Genomic DNA, 18,312 nt, shown 5'->3' with positions numbered 1-18,312 from the left:
TGGTCGGAAGACTAGAAAGGTGCTATACAAGTACACTCCATATAGCTTTTACCATTTACATCACACAGAGTCTGTCCACAGCTGACTGGGAGTGTCAGTCAAACCTGGTTGAATAAGAATATGCTTGCGTTCTGGTAACTCGCTGATCCATGAAGAAAGTTGAGGTGTCAACATAGCCAACTGTATATAGCATGTGTACTTCATACAGATTTAATGATTTAACCTGCATGATCAAATAGACTCTACTACAACTACCTGAGTTAGATTTACAATTTTTTTAATCTTTTAAAACATTTGTGTGGTACATCTTTTCTACAGCTTAATGCCATATTTGCTTTATTTTGTTATTTCTTTATTTTGGTGTTAGGTAATAAGGAGTTAAATTTTGCCTAAAAGTGATCATTTGTATTTTTGTGTTTTTTAAAAAAATATTTTTGTGTGTGTGTTTTATATAGCAACAATAAAATCGAGTTCAATGAAGAAAATGGGTCAAATGTTGCCGTTTGTGTGAAGTAACATCCCTCAAAACTCACTGCCAAGTCTGACCTGATTTTACAAACAAGCTGCCCCCCTCTCTCCTGCACACACACACACACACACACACATACACACATTGACCTATGTCACTTTTGGGGATATTATATACACTTACATTCATTTCCTGTGGACTTACCCTAACTCTGACTATGACCACTGACCCCAAAATCAGCTTTCTGTCAGCTTTTTTCCCCAGTTGGACAAGCCGTCCCCAAATAACTGGTCTGAAATATGTCCCCGAAAGTAGCCTATGACAGACAGACAGACACACACACACACACACACACACACACAGAGAGAGAGAGAGAGATATCTCTACTGCCGCTACACTCGCTGCAGATTTTAAAAAATACCCTGCTGCTTATACACTAAAGGGACACCTCCACCAGCTCTGCTACATACTGTGTTTAGTATCCTGAGTAGCACAGGAAGGTGTCAGTCTTTCGGAGCAGTATTGTGTGTGTGTGTGTGTGTGTGTGTGTGTGTGTGTGTGTGTGTGTGTGTGTGTGTGTGTGTGTGCTGAACTCACCTCTGCATGAAGTGGTACAGTCCCGTTAGTCGCAGTCTGGGTCCTGTTGGTAGCAGCAGCAGCAGCAGTCGGCGGGCAACGAGGATGACAAACATGCGGATAAACTGCTCATTCCTGTAAAACGGACTATATCATGAACTTTTACCGGTGGGCTGTTTTAGTGGGAGCGCTGGGTGAGTCTGAATATCTTTCAATACACGCTAAAATGTATTTGCTGCATCAGCGCAACAGGTTGATCCAATGCAAACTGAACTGCCTATCCAAGGCAGCTATGCGGCTTCGGGCTATTTGTATAAGCTATAAAACACTTGATAAGGTGCTTTTTTATTGTATAATTTATTTGGGTGAATTAAGTGAGATAGATGACTCATTATATTCATGGTATGCCCCATTTTTAATGAATTACTGACACATCAGGGGGTTTATGGGACAACGCTAATAATCCTTCCGGTATTTATTATGTCCTTTATGTAATATTGTATAATATTTTGTTGATTTTACTTTAAAGTGTATTTTATCTCTTCAGATATGTTAATAATATACCCTATACTGTCTGTACAGTACACCATAGTTAAGTTAATTGTAGGGTGTATTTTGGAGTACAATGTTTAATGGTAGTGCTGTATTTTACACAGTGGGCCTGTATACTCAAAGCTGCAAGGATTAGTCTATTAATCAATTTATCTGCAACTTTTTTGATAAGCAATTTCTCGTTTTAGTCATTTTTCAAGCAGAGAATGTAAAACATTCCCAAGACTCTCAAATGTGATGGTTTGATGTTGTCATTTGTCATTTATAACACTAAACTGAATATCTTTGAGTTTTTGTCTGTTGGCCAAATAAAACAAGCTATTTGAACACATCATTTTGGGCAGTGAGAAATTATATCAGGCATTTTTCACTGTTGTCTGACATTTTATTGACAAAATGATTAATCAGTCACGAAAATAAGTGGCATGTTCAATATAGTACACAAGTTGCTGCAAATTTGCAAGTAAGTATCTCCAAGTGCACATCAGTGTTTCTTTAAGGTTTGAAATCTGCCTGTAGTGGTACATCTGTTAGTAATATACCCCCATAACAGAAATATTCACTTTTCACACATTTTCTTGTGAAATTGTAGTGATATCCTTTATCAAACAAGGAGATTATATTCAGTCTTATCAGTGTGGGTTTTTTTGTTGGTCTAATGAGTCAATGTGAAGGAATGCACAACACAGTAAAGACAGGAAATGTGACAGCTTTGGAGAGGAAAAGTCCGACCGTGTTCAGGAAACATGCAGCAAAGCGCTGACCTGGAATACATTTGTTACCAAGCACACACACACACACACACACACACACACACACACACACACACATATACACACATTAGTTAAAATGTAATCTAATGCTGAAGGGAGGCCTGTAGTCTGCATGCAGGTGGTGGGAGAGTCAATCTGCTGTCTCTCTAACCTGTTCATTAGCCTACAGTGAGTCACACCTGATGTAAACGGCATGTAAACAATAATTAACCATCACTTTGAAATGATGCATCCAGAGGTTTCTGTATTCGTTTATCCGAACCTCCTCTCACCTCAAAGTGATTGCATTCATGGAGCAACGGTTTGGTTTAAATCTCTAGCAGTTAATTGGTCAGTTCACACCCAGCTGGACCAGGCCTGATACGCCCATTGGTTGGGAGTGTGTGAAACCCCCCCCTCCCTCCCTCAGCTCCTCAAGTGGGACAGAGGCGAGGGGGGGATTTGCAGCCCTAACAATGGACTGGTCCATGAAAAAAAGAAACAAAGGGAAGACCAGAGTTCTTTCGTGGGAGGAATTTAGGAGCTTGGTCACCCCTCCTCCTGTGCTCCTGTCCTGTAAAAACAAATTTGGCTTAATCACCACCATCATTCTCAGAAACGTGCAGTGCAATGTGTAGTTTCACAACAGCTGAACACCTGATGATACTCATATGACTGCAGGAGACAAACTTCATCTAGGTTTTACTTCATCAATCCTTAATACACTAGTTTGAACCTCAGTGATGCAGTATGGAGGCTAATATCAGAAGAAAACACATCAATTTAAGATAAATGCAGGGTGTATGCTCCTCTTATTGGTCTGAAGGAGAGGCAGGCTGGTGGATTTGCTTTTGTTTTGACTTCCTGTCTTCTGGGAAATGTTTGGAGCAAGTTCCTGCCCGCCCCACCCTAACCTAATATGACAAGCTGTACAGCAGAAAGCACCCACGAGCGTCCGACTGCTCCATCCCCTCCCCTCTGTGATGACAACCCCCTGCCTCCTCACAGGCCTCCCCAACCCCCCACACACACTGGAATTTAACCCCCCTGACCCCGGTACCAAGCAAGAGAGGAGCCGTACACACACACACACATACACACATCTAATCTCTGTTCCCCTCTTCCCTCCTGTTTTGATATTACACTAAATATCTCCCAGGTGTAGTCCCCCGCACTCATGAATCATCCACACACAAAGAAGAGAAGCAGCTGTTTCTTCAGGAGTAAAGTTGTCATCAGCCTCCTTTTCCTGTCTTTAAACTGTTTTTGTCTTCACTCAGTTGCCAGTTTATTAGGTTCACCAAGATCAAACTATTGCAGTCTAATACAACAGTCGTGCAACATTGTAGCCACCACATTTACATCAATTAGGGTAGACTTTGTTTTAATATAACACATTTAGGGCTGTAACTAACAATTATTTTCATTATTGATTATTCTGCCAATTTTTTTCTTGATTAATCGTTATGTCTCTAAAATGTCAGAAATATTACTAAACCCAAAGATAATCTGTTTACTGTCATTTACGACAAAGAGAGCATTAAATCATCACATTTGTTAAACTGAAACCAGCAAATATTTGGCATTTTTGATTTAAAAAAAAGACTAAAATGGTTATTCACTTATAAAAATAGTTGCCACTTAATTTTCTGTTTATTGACTAATTGATTAATCTGCTAATTGTTGCAGCTCTAAACACATAACAATTCAACAGCACTACAGTTTCAACAAAAGCTGAACATTATAACCTGCATTAGTTTTAGCTAGGGGGACCTAATGAACTGAGAACAGACAATTAATTGCTATTTTGATTATCAATGAATTGTTTACATTATTTATCAAGTAAATATGCCAAATATCTGCTGGTTCCAGCTGTTTTTCACTGTTCTATATTGTTGTATATTGAACATCTTTTGGTTTTCATTTTTTGCACAAAAAATGCAATTCGAAGACATCACCTTGGGCTCTGGAAAATAATTTTCCACATTTTACAATTAATGAAAGATCAAAAGATTAATCAACATATTTATGGTTAGTAGAAATAATCATTAACTGCAGCCCTACATATAGTATATTTTGCCATCTGATGGTCATCCTCTTGGGAGAAACACTCGTCTTTGGGGTGTAAAATGAACATGATACTATCGCTGTTTGAAGTTGGCTGCACACATTTTTATCTCACAGTAACATTCACATGACTTTGAATAGTCAAATCATGTGTCATGGAAATACAAAAAAGTCAAACACATCCCTTATTCACATGTTCTGTCTCTATTTCTTTATGTGTGTGTCAGTCTGTGTGTGTGATGGTGTGCACGTCTCAGTGCGGGAGAAGCAACGGTTTGCGATGCTCTTCCAGTCTGTGGTCCTCCCGTGTCAGTACCAGACGGCCTCCACCCAGACCCCAGTGGTGCAGTGGTGGTACAAGTCCTACTGTCGAGACCGCACCCGAGAGTCCTTCACCCTACCGGAGAGTCTGGGCGTCCAGGCCTCCGACCTGGGCGCCACGTCCCACCTGGAGTGCTCCGACAGCAGCCGTACAGTTCATGTTGTGGCCTCGGCACAGGGAGCTTCCATGACGCTGGCTGAGCACTACAAAGGCAGAGACATTGCCATCATAAACAGTAATGTGATGATTTTTATCCTCTTTGAAAAAGTGATGAATTGAGGGGAAATAGTTACCACAGCTGTTTGACTACTGTACACTTAGATTCATCTCCAAACAGGAATCAGAGTTGACTGTGCTTTATATTTCCTGTTCTCTAAATAAACCTCTTTTGTCTTTGTCTCACAATAGTGTAAGCACACGTGATCACGACCTCCTTTCTCTCACTCCTATTTATCTATGTTCTCCTTTTAAACCTCAAGCCTTATCGAGACAAAACACCCGTCTTCTATCCAAAAGTGTCAACAATGGGCTCCTGCCGTCATTAAATACAGTAACAAGAGTGATCCACTAACATGATAAAGGAATACATGTTGGTAATCTCTATGTTAATTAAGATTAGGATTTCTTGTTATTCACATGTAAACATTGTGTATTTAGTTTTGTCTGTTTTACTAAAGCTTCTATATCTAAGTGACAAGTGAGAAATGATTTAAGTCATTTTTTAAAGCCTCTTAGATGGGAAGATTTTCTGATTTTCTCTTTTATACATCATTGTGAATTGAACACCTTGGTGTTTTGAACTGTCGGTTCGGACAATACAAGCAATTTGAAGACATCAGCTTGTGCTCTGGTACAACAGTGATGACAATTTATAAACCAAAAAAATCATCAATCAACCTAAAAGATAATCTGCGGGTTAAACAATAACGAAAACACTTCTTACTCACAGCCCCGATTAGGCGTTACACGGAGCAAAATGTTAAATTACAGATGCATGCATACATGAATACACATTAATGTAGTTACTTTTGTAAAGCCCTGTTAAAATTGTATCAACATAAACATCAAAGCATCAGACCACAATTTACCAGATGGTGTTTGTAATTATTATTTCATCTTGTAGCGAGTATAGTTCAAATTCTCAAAGTGATTCTCTCATAAACTGACTGCTGCTTTATGAACCTGATCATTAGCGCTCTCACCTGCTACAGTCCTATTAATCTGGTTTCTTGTCTCCATGCAGAAGCGGACCTGCGGATCGGGCAGCTGCAGTGGGGAGACAGTGGAGTGTACTTCTGTAAAGTCGTCGTCGCTGACGATCTGGAGGGGAAGAATGAGGCCCAGCTGGAGTTACTGGTGCTCGGTATGGCCACACTTCATTTCAGTCAAAGTAGTGACATAAAGACTCAAACAAAGAAACTTTGAGCCTGATCATGATCAGCTGTTTACAGTTTCCTCTATGTTTATTTGTATGTTAAAGCTCAGTGCCGTTTCTTTCAATATGCTGTTTGTAAAGGTTTTCAGAAATACCCTTTTTGTTGCTTTTGCGTTCCAAAGTGTCCATGAAACAGCTTCCATGGAGACGACCAAATGGTGTTTTCCTCTTTACATGGTCCTGATCCTCCATGACAGACTCTATTGTTTAGCCAACCGTACACTAAAGAGAGCTGACGTGGCCGTCTGGTACATCTTAAGTCAGTTAGACACTTTGTCAGGGTTGTGTGGCTCATGAGACTGTACAGGATCATATTGTATGTTTGTGTGTGATCATGTTATATTTGTTCCCTGGGGAGTGTTTGTTGTTCATGATTATACACGGCTGCCAAAACCTGCGCTGAACAGCTAATATTAAAGTGTTAAAGGTCAAAGATTCGTATGTATGTCTTGAAGTAATTGTCCATTCGTTTGGGAGAAATTGTGGAGACTATTGTTGCCAAAAACGTAAGCCACTCCTTAAGCTGTTACCATGGCAACATGCTTTTTCAGAGGAGCATGTTAAGGGTTGCTGTAGACATGAGACAAGAGAGAGACACAGAAAAGGGCAGAAACAAGGCTTAACTCTGACTTGAACATAAAATGATCGTTACCAAAAATGTTTTTTTCTGCTGTAAGTTTGACCTGATGTGCATAAACATTAAAGTCTGCTCATTACATACATCCCTCCTGAACTGAGCACTAATCTTATTATAATCAGCTTACAGGAGAGAAGAGCAGGGGCATTAACTTGTGTGAATAACAAGATAGACTGAGTTTTTGGCATAGGACTTTTTTTTTTTTAACTTTGCTACATTGCAACTACAAAGGTAGAATTAGAAAGTGTGTATCTGGCCCTGACGTGGCTCTGAGATACACTAACTTCAATTGTAAAGAAATACTTTGATATTTTGGGATACACTTGTTAGGTGAGAAGATTGATACCACTTTCAGGAGAGGAGAGTGTCTACAATCTTCTCACCTAACACTCAGCAAGAAAGTGCGTAAGTGTATCCCAAAATGTCAAAGTATTCCTTTAAGCAACAAGTTGTGATGTTTCTTCTTTCACCATCTCCTGAATTTCTGGTATCATTTTTCATTTTGGATACATTTTTCCTCCAATGTTCACTCCCTTTGCTTTCCCTTTTGCCCTGCAAAATCTTCTCCTGTACTCCCTCCATTCCTTAGTTTTTGCTCTGCCATGTTCTCCCTGCATCGTTCACTGCCTCCCTCCCTCTCAGAGCTGCATAGCTCCTGAGCTTTCTCAGGTTACTCTGCGTTACAGAGCTTCATGGTATGTAGATGACTGTGCCAGGTCAGTGGAGCAAGATTACTTTTTTGATCAGGAAGGAATGGTACACTGTTTTTTCCCCGCTCCATAGTAACAGTCTACTCAGCACACCCTGGAGCCATGACTGGCAGTAGTCTATTGCTGTAGTCAGACAGAGGCAGGTCTTTGCAGTAATCATAGTCATTTGCCACTTCACAATTAATCCAGTAAAAACATGAACTACTGCGGTTGTGTCTCAGCTCCAGTTCACCTGTTGCTGTCTGAATCAAGGCCATTACTTTCTCTTTTCCGTATTTTACAGTTTGCCAACTGTATAAAATTTGACCTGTTTTGACCTGTTAATCTTGTATATGAAGCACAAAAGAGGCATTGTTTCACAATGATACAATTTGTGGGGCCTTTTTTTTTTGACGAGCTCCCATGGTAAATTGTTGTCCTTAATTGTGATGTGCCCCAGTTTCCAAAACCCCCTCTTTGTATTCTCACACTGCCTCTCTTGCCACGTCTCTATATATTTGTGTGTCTGTTTGCATGTAGCATGTGTGGATTGGCATCTGCATTAATTGATTTGTGTGCAGGTTTAACACCATCAGAGAGGCACATGTGTAGTGTGCATCACAGAAACATAGCACGGCTAACCTCCTGATAAAAATAGATTCAAAGTCAGATGAGTTTGGGTTTTGAACTCTGAACTCTGGCGTACATGACTTATGTTTATGGTCATAGGTTAGTATTTCTGAAAGCGCTCCCTAGGAAACTCTATGGCATCATATTTTAGTAGCATGACCTCTGAACACTAAAACATGTCAGTGATTCATGTGATAACTAGACAAGTCTACAGCCATGAGGCAACATGAGGCTGCACTGGCAGAACAGAGCTTTGAATCAAATGGTCTGCTAAGTATGCAAACATGCTCAAAGCTGACAATGCTAACATGCTGATGTTTAGCACATATAAACTTCAGTTTATGTTCACCATCTTCTTGTTAGCCTGTTAGCATGCTAACTTTTAGTTATTGTAATTCATCCTGGGGGGAACATGAGTCTCTGTAGCAAATTTCAAGACTATCTATCAGATAGTTGTTGAGACATTTCAGAAAAAAAAAATGTCAACCTGATGGTGGCGCTAGACTTAAAGCCAAAGGAACACCAAGATCATGAGGGCGAATCTTCTACGCTCCATCTGTACTAAATTTTACAGCAGTCCATTGAATAGTTGTTGAGATATTTCAGTCCAGACCAAAGTGGTGGACCAATGATGAACCAACATTACCATTCCAAGCCACTAGCGTGGCTAAAAAATGTGTTCATTCATCTTAACATATGACAGCATGTATGATGCATAATTGTTAAATTTATGCAGACAGATATATTTAATATACATTAATTAAACATTAATGTTTCATTACTGTATGTTTGCCAATGTTGATGGTGTAAAAAGTTTGTCTCTTTGAGATTCCTTAATTAGTGCATGACCATCAATCAGCCACTCTGCTACCAGATTTTCTAATTTGCCTGATCTTTTTTCTCTTGCTTCCTGCTTCCTCTGCCGGCCTTCACCTATGCTCTCCGTCTCTCTGCAGGCAAGACAGGTCAGCCGGACGATATCCTACCTGAGTTTGATGTGGAGTTTATGCCAGGTACGGCACCTCACCTGCACTTTTAACTAATTTCCTGGCATCTTCTGGCTTCTCTAATGCCTCCTAATGTTTTATTCTCACTGACCAATCAAAACTCTCTTTGACTAACAAATTTACACTGAAATAAACATCAGAAGGAGAGAAAAAAACCCAAAACAAAACAAGCTGCCAACCCAGTCAGAGGAGTATGTAACTTGATATGAATAAAACACACAGCCAGTTGGTTAATGAGGCCTCATAAAGCAAAAATCACAGACTCTCAGTTTTTATCCTTCACCTCTGCTTATGATTTAAATTCCACAGGGGATATATGTTGACTCAGCGAGGGGGTTTGAGTGGGTTTTGCTTTTGGGCACACCCTGAGGAAGTGTGTTGTTAGGGTGTAGATGCTTTAGAGATGTGATGTGGGATAAGAGTCAGTTCCCTCGAGTTTGCCTGAAGTTTCCTATTATAGTGCTTTGTGTTCTTTGGATGCACCACTGGAAGAGGACAGAAACATCAGCATGATTTTAAAGGAACATTGCGGTTTATTACACCTTGGGTCTTTTTTTGTCTTCTCTGGCCATTTAAAGGTTGTAAACAAGCTAGTAGTTTAGTCAGATTAGCTAAACCACTTCATTTGAAGTTAAAACCGAAAGTGAGCGCACCGGAAATGTCTGGAAATACCTTATCACACAGAAAACATGTGCACACAACTACGGCCAGTACATTAGGTCAAAGCTGAACTGGATGTTTCCTATTGACAGTTTGGGTAACAAATTTACTATTCACCTTTATTTTCTCTTCCAAATCAAGTTTGGCTAATCTGGCTGTTTGTGTAAAACCTTTTTTTAGCAATTTTTTCAATATTCCCAGATCTCTATAATTAACTTAACTACTATCACCAATATGAATAGTAGCCAAAGCTATAAAATCAAGACTCAAATTGTACATTGTAATCTTTTTTCATGACATGCAGAGAGTGTTTCTGCTTTTGTCTTATTTTTAAGAGCACATTTGTTGATATTGTTCTGTTAAACTGATTTTATTCCTCTTGTGAGGGCAGCTGGGACAGAGCACTTTATCTTTTACTATAAGTCTTTAACTGTCTGTATTGCAGAATGGGCGTTTGTGGGTTCTGTAGTCCTGGGTAGTATCTTGTTCATGTTGCTGCTGGGGATCTGCTGGTGCCAGTGTTGCCCTCATTCCTGCTGCTGCTACGTCCGCTGCTGCTGCTGTCCTGATACCTGCTGCTGTCCACGACACTGTGAGTAACACGAACAACTACACGATTTCCTTTAACATACCTTCTCAGTATCAACTCAACAGCAATCCCTCTGCATGGAAGGTTTAGAGTTTTGTTGTTCTCCTGTGCAGTATATGAGGCAGGGAAGATGGCAAAGAGTACCCAGCCCGCTCAGATGCCTGTGTATCCCTACTACATTCCCGGGGTCCCCGCTGTGGTTCCTCTTGCCCCTTCATCGCATGTGGAACCAAAGATTGCCACTATCCCTTCATTGGAAAATAACCTGGCTAGAGGTGAGTGAAAACATCACAGTTTGTAAGTTGCAGAGATGTCAGAAAGCTCTGTAACAGCCTTATTTCCTTTCAAAAACACTGACTCGACTAACTCTCATTTCATCTGTCATCTCTCACCTTCAGAAATTACATAAATGTCTGTTACTCGTGCATGTTTGCTATATGCATGTTTGTTCTTTTCATCTGGTGTTAATATGTTTGTTTGATTTGTATGAATGTGCATTACACACTCAAGCGTATATGTGTGTGCAATCTTTGCATGATGATGTCCCTGTGAGTGCATGTGTGTGTGTGTGTCCATATCCACAGTGCGCAGTGGTTATCGACTGAAACCCAGTCAAGACCAGGACTCAATGAAAGTTCTGTACTACATAGAGAAGGAGTTGGCTCAGTTTCCCTCTGCCAAGATGGCTGCACTGAAACGTAAGCCTGCACAGATTAGGCCAGTTTCTGCAATCTGTGTGTGAGAGTGTAACAGTGCGTATGTGATTGTGTCTGGTCTAAGTGTTCCTGTTTTATGTGCATGGTTTGTGTACATGAAGTAGCGCTAGTTTCCATCTAATCCTTACATTAATTTCATAACATCTAACTGTCCTCACTGAGATGAGAAAAAGACATCTCTCTGTTTCAAAAGGAAAGTTATTATGTAAAGTCCATTATATTCTGTATTAGGACATCTCAGAGTGTATTATCATGAGGATGCCATGGCCACTTGCAAAAGAAAAAAATTTGTTTGTTGTCAGTTTAACTCGTGTTCAGGTTTGTTTCACCGGTGAAAGTTCAATGGTGTTGCAGTTACCTGCAGTTTTCATAATTAGTCTGCAAACTAATTTAAAACTGTTGAACTATGTTTGAGGTGTTCTGATATACAAAAGTACTTTGTCTTGTATACATTTAAAGCATAACGCTCAGTACTTTACTGCCTTGTCTGTGGCTCTCAGACCTGAGTCCATTGGTTTCTACTGAAGATGTGACTGAAAATGTGTCACAAATGTATAGTTATTTTTTTTAAAAAGGCTGAGTAATTTCCTTAAACAGGTGGGCACTGTAGTTTTAATCAAACATTACTCAAACAGGAGTAAATAGTGTGTTTGTTGGGGACTATTTTCAGTGGCGGATTAATACACATTTTGTGCCGTTGTGAATATTTATGGCAGGAGGATGGTGTATATGGGGTTAAGTTAAAATACAGTGCCTATGTTCTTATAAATGAAGGGAGACAACGTGTTGGTGTGTTTTTTATTAGTGTAGTGGTGTTGTTAGTCGGATCAATACATTGTTGGTTTTGGTCTTTGTCGACAATAAGAAATATATAGAATATCACACCAGTCTTATTCTTTAAATTATGTTGTGACAGTAGTGGGAAGTGCTTTTTTGCTTAGGATATAATTTTCTGTCAGCTATAATAAGTACTCCTGGTTATACAGCCCTCATCACCACAAACCAGAGATTAGGTGATGTACAGTGTGTCCTATGCTCTCATCCCAAGCACCTAGTACTTTTAGCCGACCACATCTTTCTGTTAAATGTTCAGTTGCATCATTTCACAGTTATAGCTGTGTAATTTATGAAAGATTTAGATTTTAAATGCTGAAATTAAAACAAATCAAACAAAGAAGTAAAGTGAAATTTGTATATTCAGTCTATGGTCTCTACAGTGATGTGTCTGTCCCAACAGCCAGTAGCCTATCAGAGCTGAGTTCCCTTCATGATGGAGGGAATACAGTAGGAGGGAATAATTTCAGACACACATATCAGACCGTCCAGATGAAGGCACTGCCGTCCATCCCAGACCTTGATGACCAATCGGTGCTCAGAGTGGCTCCACCTACCCAGAGCCGCAGGTACAGACGGGACAGAGGCAACCACTCAGATGATGAACTAGACAGAAGGTAATTTGTATAATTAATCTTCTGATTATTTTCTCAGGAAATCATTACATTGTTTTTTTTTCTTCTGTTAAATGTCAGAAAATGCCCATTATAATTTATCAAAGCCACATTCAGTTTACCTTCATATATGCCAGAAAAATCTTTTTCATTTCACATTTGATACACTATAATCAGAAAATATTTGACATTGTTGATTGAAAAATTACATTTTTTCAATCAACAAAGCTATTTATATTCAAAAGCTATTAATTGATCGTTAAAATAGTTGCTGATTAAGTTTCTGTCAATTAACAAACACTGTTTGATGAACTACCCCCAAAAAATAATTGTCCAATCACAGCTTAGCAGGCCTGTCAAGCTTTTGATTTCTCCACATGTTGAAACTGTGTGCATGGGGCTGTAGTAAGAGTGTTACTCTGCAGAGTTTTGGAGGGTCTTTCTTAGCCTTTCCGTTACCAAAAACATAAGAGAAAAGTAAGAAACCTTTAATAAAAGCTCAGTTCATGATAGGACATCCTCTGTCCCCTCTATGTGGAAACCAAATTAGTAGCTCTGCCCTTTATTGGATTTGGGGAATTTTATCCAGTATGCCAGCCAGCGTTATCTGAGATAGCTAACCGAGATATTTTCCATACACAATGGTTCATTCTCATCCTAAAAGCATTTTCTCTTGTAACATAAAAGTAAAAAATTGTGTTTGAAAGTACAAACAAAAGTATGTAACCTAAGCAGGTGAAGAGGGTTATGTTAAAAAGAAATAACAGTCTGATCTTACATTTTTCTGTATCACACTTGTGCTTTTAAGCTAAATTGACGGTCGCTGGCTAGAAATGCTTTTGTCTCTGTGTGAAATCAAGGAGCCATTGTTTCAGAAATTAGAGAAAATGTTGATGCTAAATCAGTATAAATTGCACGTGTGCCGAAAGAAAGCTTGACAGGTGTAGCAATAGTAACTAAGGGGGGCGGTCTGAATTTCACATTATTTCCAGCATAAGCTTTGCAGGAACATATCAGAAACATGTAAACTGTCACTGTGTGCTCTCCCTGCTGTAGGTGGAACCCTCGCTCAGAGCACCTACAGAGAAAGACCCTGAGCAGGAGAGGGCGGACCGGCTCCCTGGACGAGCTGGAGGAGTTTGCTCAGTCTTATGGTTCCCGTAGCCGTCGGGCTGAGCCTCCAGACCGATCCTATGACCGAGATTACAGCCCGCCAAGGCGTTTCTATAGAGATGAAGATGATGGCTGGGGCCGTCGCAGCCCCTCACCTTTACCACAGAAGAGAAGGGACACATGGGACAGTGATCGTCCCCCTCGCTTGCCCCAAAGCAGAGGCTATGATGATACCTTCCTCAATAGTGTACTGCAGAGTAAGGCGAGGGGACGGGGAGGTGCTGGGAGGGTGGACGAGGACAGTGACACTCCCTCCAAAGGCAGCTCCAGAGGCAAGGGCAGCGATAGTTACTACAGCCGGTCGCCAAGCAACCGTCCAGAAGAAGAGGATCCTTTGCCTCCGTACTCTGAGCTGGAAGCGGAGCGGTACCGCAGGGCTGACCCAAACACAGACCGGTACCGCACTGTAGAACCTCCTAGAACAGAGCGATATAGGACCACTGAACCAACCACAAGGCCTTTCTCTTACACCCGCCCTCACCAGGGGATGTCCCATACGCTACAGGGGGGCAGGGAGGAGAGAGATAGGAGCCGAAACCTGGTGAGTTACTTGTAGCGGGGAAAAGGACCTTCTTTCTCTTCAGCAGGTGATATTCTATATTTTCTCTTATTGTCAACAAATCCCATTAATACACTCAGTCATTTTCTCATAGACTTCCATACAATCTGACTTCTTTTTGAAGCCAGTGGAGTCGCCCCTCTCTGGCCATTAGAAAGACCCAGACCCACTTTTCAGACCCAGAGCTACCTGCTTGGTGTATCCAAAGCCTGATAAGCTTATTCCTCTGTGGCATAGATCTACATTGTTGTCCCAGAACTATTAAAAACACATCAGTGAGCCATGAGTGACATGTTCCTTCATTATGAACATGCGCACTTTTGAGTCAATCCCAAACACACTGCCATGCTGCTGTAAACACTCACAAGCACACCAAATGTGTATTAATCCACAGCTGAAAATAGTCCCCAACAAATCCACTATTTACTCCGGTTTGTGTAACATTTGTTAAAAACCACAGTGCCCAGATGTTAAAGGAGACTTTTTAAAAAATAGAACTATGGAGTGTCCTGGTGATTACAGGTTTACACTGTTCCTGGTTTGAGTCCAGCTGGGACATCCCTCCTCTATCTCTCCCCTTATTTCCTGTCAGCGCTTTCCTGAATTCTATCTAATGAAGGCAAAAGTCTGCCCAAAAAAAGAAACTACATATTTATGTCTTAAGTGGCTGAGTATAAAGTATTAAAGGGCAGATTATCATGAGATTTGTTGACAGTCAAAAAAACATAGAATAATGGCAACCTGTTGTTTTATATTTGCAAAGGTTTTACAGTATTTGTACATATATATGTCTATTGGACACTGTACATCAAGATTTATGGTCTCACACTGAATCCTTATAATTTACGTCTTACATGACTTTATCTTAGTAGCTGTAACATTTATTACATTTGGAATAAATAAAAGCAATTGCATATGTGCATTTACCTCAGATATGTATATTCTGATCATACTTATAACCATAACAGTGTTGCATCTGCTTACTCTCTGGTTTCTTAAATATCCCAAAAATGTTTCATTTTCTCTATGAAATCACTATAACAGTCACTGCTACTAACAGGACTTGCGCTGCATGATATCTCTGAATCATAATCAAGCTTTGATGACTTAGGCGCCACGCTGCACTAACCTAGCATGGGCATGAATGCAAAGTCTCTAACGCGTGGCTCTTGGTGTATTTCTTTAACAGAGCACAGCACTGAGCAGGGACACTCTCATAGTGTGACAAGGTTTCCCAGCCTCGGCCTGCACAGCACAGCACTGCCAGTCCGTTCGTTCAAACCGTCCTGTTGCTATGCAGGAGGGACTAACTGTTCTGCCATCAGCCATATGAAGTCTGGCTCATCTCACTGAAATAACTGCACCGAAAAAAAACAACAGTGGTGGGAAAATCCTGAGAAGTGAATGTGCACAAATCAGTCGTTTCTGTTACTTCGGGACGATTTATGGTTGTGTGCATGTTTTCTCTCGTGTGCATTACTTATACCTGTGGAATCATGCATGTGTAGTCCATAAATGGTCTGTGTGTGTGTGTGTGTGTGTGTGTGTGTGCACCAGTTTTACTTGTTGAGCATGATGAGTTGAGTAAGTGGACTTACTTTTATCAGTGCCAAGATGTTTTTTACTATCTGCCAACTACAGAATTCTTATGTAACACTGAGCAGGAACCATAGTCTTATTATTTTTCTACAAACTTCATACTTCTCACTCAGTACTCTGCAACTCAGGTTCACTTTATATTTGTCTCTTGTTGATATTGTACTGTATGATATTGTACTGTACCTTGAATTTGTTCTGCAGATTTTATTTGCACTGCTTAAGTAGCTTACTCTTTGAATAAAGAAAACTTTGAAGTCTTACATCAGTGTACTTTTATTATCACAGAGAGAGAAGATACATACAGCATAATAACATGAATAAAAAGTTTTGAGCTTTTATGCAGTCTGCAAGGACTCGTGATGAATTTGGTAAAAAAAACAAACAAACACACACATAAAAAACATATCTATATTTGTCACATTGCAGAGCAGACCTCTGTGTCTCAAAACAATTGGAGGACAAGTATTAACTGAGAACATGTCACAGTAGATTTCCAGCACAGCACTCAATATTACATCACATGCATTGACAAAAAGGTAAAAACTACATCATTTTAGTACATCTTCATCTGGGAATATGTACACATCAAACTATTTACAATGTTAACAACATGAAACAACTAAAATTAAAACTGAAATTTATAATTACACAAACAATTTGAAATAAAAGAGGAAAAGGACTGACAACAAAAGTTACAACAATACAATATAAAACAATGCATAAATAACAAAGATTGAGATTTAGGCTAACGCTATACAGCTTATTGCACCTACGCTTTTTAATACATAAGTCAAAAAGTAAAATTAGACAGATGTTTACACTATGCTGCCCATTTTTATATTTGCCCCTTTAACCTACACATTTTTTGTTCCGCATTACAGGTGTCACAAAGTCCCCCCTTTAACATCAATACAATTATTTTTTATATTAGTCCTGACTCTATGTTTCCTGAATATGCACATTTCTCTCAAGGCACATTGGCATTTTTTGATTTAAATCCCCCTTAATTCAAAGATGTTTTTTTCTTCTTGTTACTTCCGTCAGATGTTTGAGTTTCACTATGCAGAATGATGTATGAGCAGAGTTTGACACTTAAAGGCTGTTTTCACATTAATCTGCTGAAAGTGGAAGTTTCTCTGTGCTTAAATCTGAGTTTAAGATAATTTTGTGACATCACAACTAGTTTGGAGCCAATCATGGTCCAGTATTCAATTTACACAAGTGTGAAGTGGAAACTTGAAACCTCTAGTGCACAAACACTGAGAATGGACTTAATAGTGAAGGCCTTGTGCCCCACATATATTTACATTAACTTATTTTGACAAGATTGATTTTGATATAAAATATCAATTGTCTGTTATATAATCTCATCTCTGAGTGGTTATTGTGTCTGATAATGGTTGTGATAATGTATATGTAACTTGGACAGAGTCTGCCTGTATTTTTATCATTGCTTATCAAAAATACACAACTAAATCAACACTACAGCTTTACTCACAACCTTCATTTACAGAAATACACAATCAGCACACTTTACCATGTAAATCATGTGTATGACTTTAAATTATGCATAACAAACATTAAGCTGTGAATGGGCTAAATGGTACAACATATGAATTGTGAGCAATTAAATGTTACTACCGTTTATTTAGAGCAAAATGAGACTAAATGAACATTTGATAGCGCTCTACAACACAGCCTGCACATCACAGTGTACCTGTTTTGTGTTCCCTGGGTACCAAAACACAGTCAAAAAGACAGAAAATGAATGGTACTGTGTGTTCTTCGAAACTACTAACAACAAAATACCAGGAAGGAATTTACAAACTGGCACGTCTTTGAGTTCAGAGTGGAGCCAGACACAGATGTGATGGCAAAGCTTTTCATCCATGCAGCATTTTTCACAGGATTTCAAGCACACTTGTGTAAGCTGAGAGCAGCACTTGAGTTCAGCTCACGCGGGCTTGTTTTGTGTCAACTGTAAAGCTCGCCGGGGTCTATGTCCTCGATAAGGGATGTAAACATCCTCACACAAAGAGCTCCGACACTCGTTCAACATGACTCACCCAGAGAGTGAACTTTAAACTCGGGAGTTTTTCCACCAACGGACAAATGAAAACCATCATGCCAGCCGAGGCGACCTGCTTCTCTTTTTTTGTTTGATTTACAATCAGATTATCTGAGCTTCTGTTCTTTTAATATAACTGATTTTTCTGTCACGTTGCTGAGGACAAACAAGCCCTATAACTGATGAACATTCATATAAAGAGTGTATTAATCTGGTATGTAAATAGCATTTGCTTACACTCATCAGGAGCAGTGGACTCAAGGAAACACAGCAGAGAACAGAATATTTACTGATATATTAATGACTAATCTGCTAGTTAAGCTCCCAGTTTCTCTCATGTTGTAGTTTGGACCATTAAAACTAT

General features: G+C 39.7%; 1 protein-coding gene across 3 annotated transcripts; it reads left to right on the top strand.

Moving 5' to 3' along the window:
• Window positions 1-1,014: 1,014 nt before the first annotated feature.
• Window positions 1,015-16,140, top strand: ildr2 (immunoglobulin-like domain containing receptor 2). Of its 3 annotated transcripts, XM_042427174.1 has the most exons (10): window positions 1,015-1,239; window positions 4,644-4,973; window positions 5,982-6,101; window positions 9,086-9,142; window positions 10,242-10,388; window positions 10,499-10,660; window positions 10,970-11,083; window positions 12,339-12,552; window positions 13,606-14,263; window positions 15,471-16,140. In XM_042427174.1, exons 1-10 carry the CDS (start codon window positions 1,200-1,202, stop codon window positions 15,504-15,506), a joined length of 1,878 nt encoding a protein of 625 aa, XP_042283108.1. In that variant the 5' UTR covers window positions 1,015-1,199; the 3' UTR covers window positions 15,507-16,140. The 3 variants fall into 3 exon arrangements, with proteins under 3 accessions (XP_042283108.1, XP_042283109.1, XP_042283110.1); XM_042427175.1 differs by lacking the exon at window positions 9,086-9,142; XM_042427176.1 differs by lacking the exon at window positions 10,970-11,083 and having other exon boundaries at window positions 1,017-1,239.
• The last annotated feature ends 2,172 nt before the right edge of the window (window positions 16,141-18,312 follow it).

Source organism: Thunnus maccoyii, chromosome 11 (genome assembly GCF_910596095.1).
Source record: "Thunnus maccoyii chromosome 11, fThuMac1.1, whole genome shotgun sequence".
Lineage (NCBI taxonomy): Eukaryota > Metazoa > Chordata > Actinopteri > Scombriformes > Scombridae > Thunnus > Thunnus maccoyii.
The sequence above is the reverse complement of the archived record's forward strand: the minus strand, read 5'-3'. Positions and strand labels throughout refer to the sequence as shown.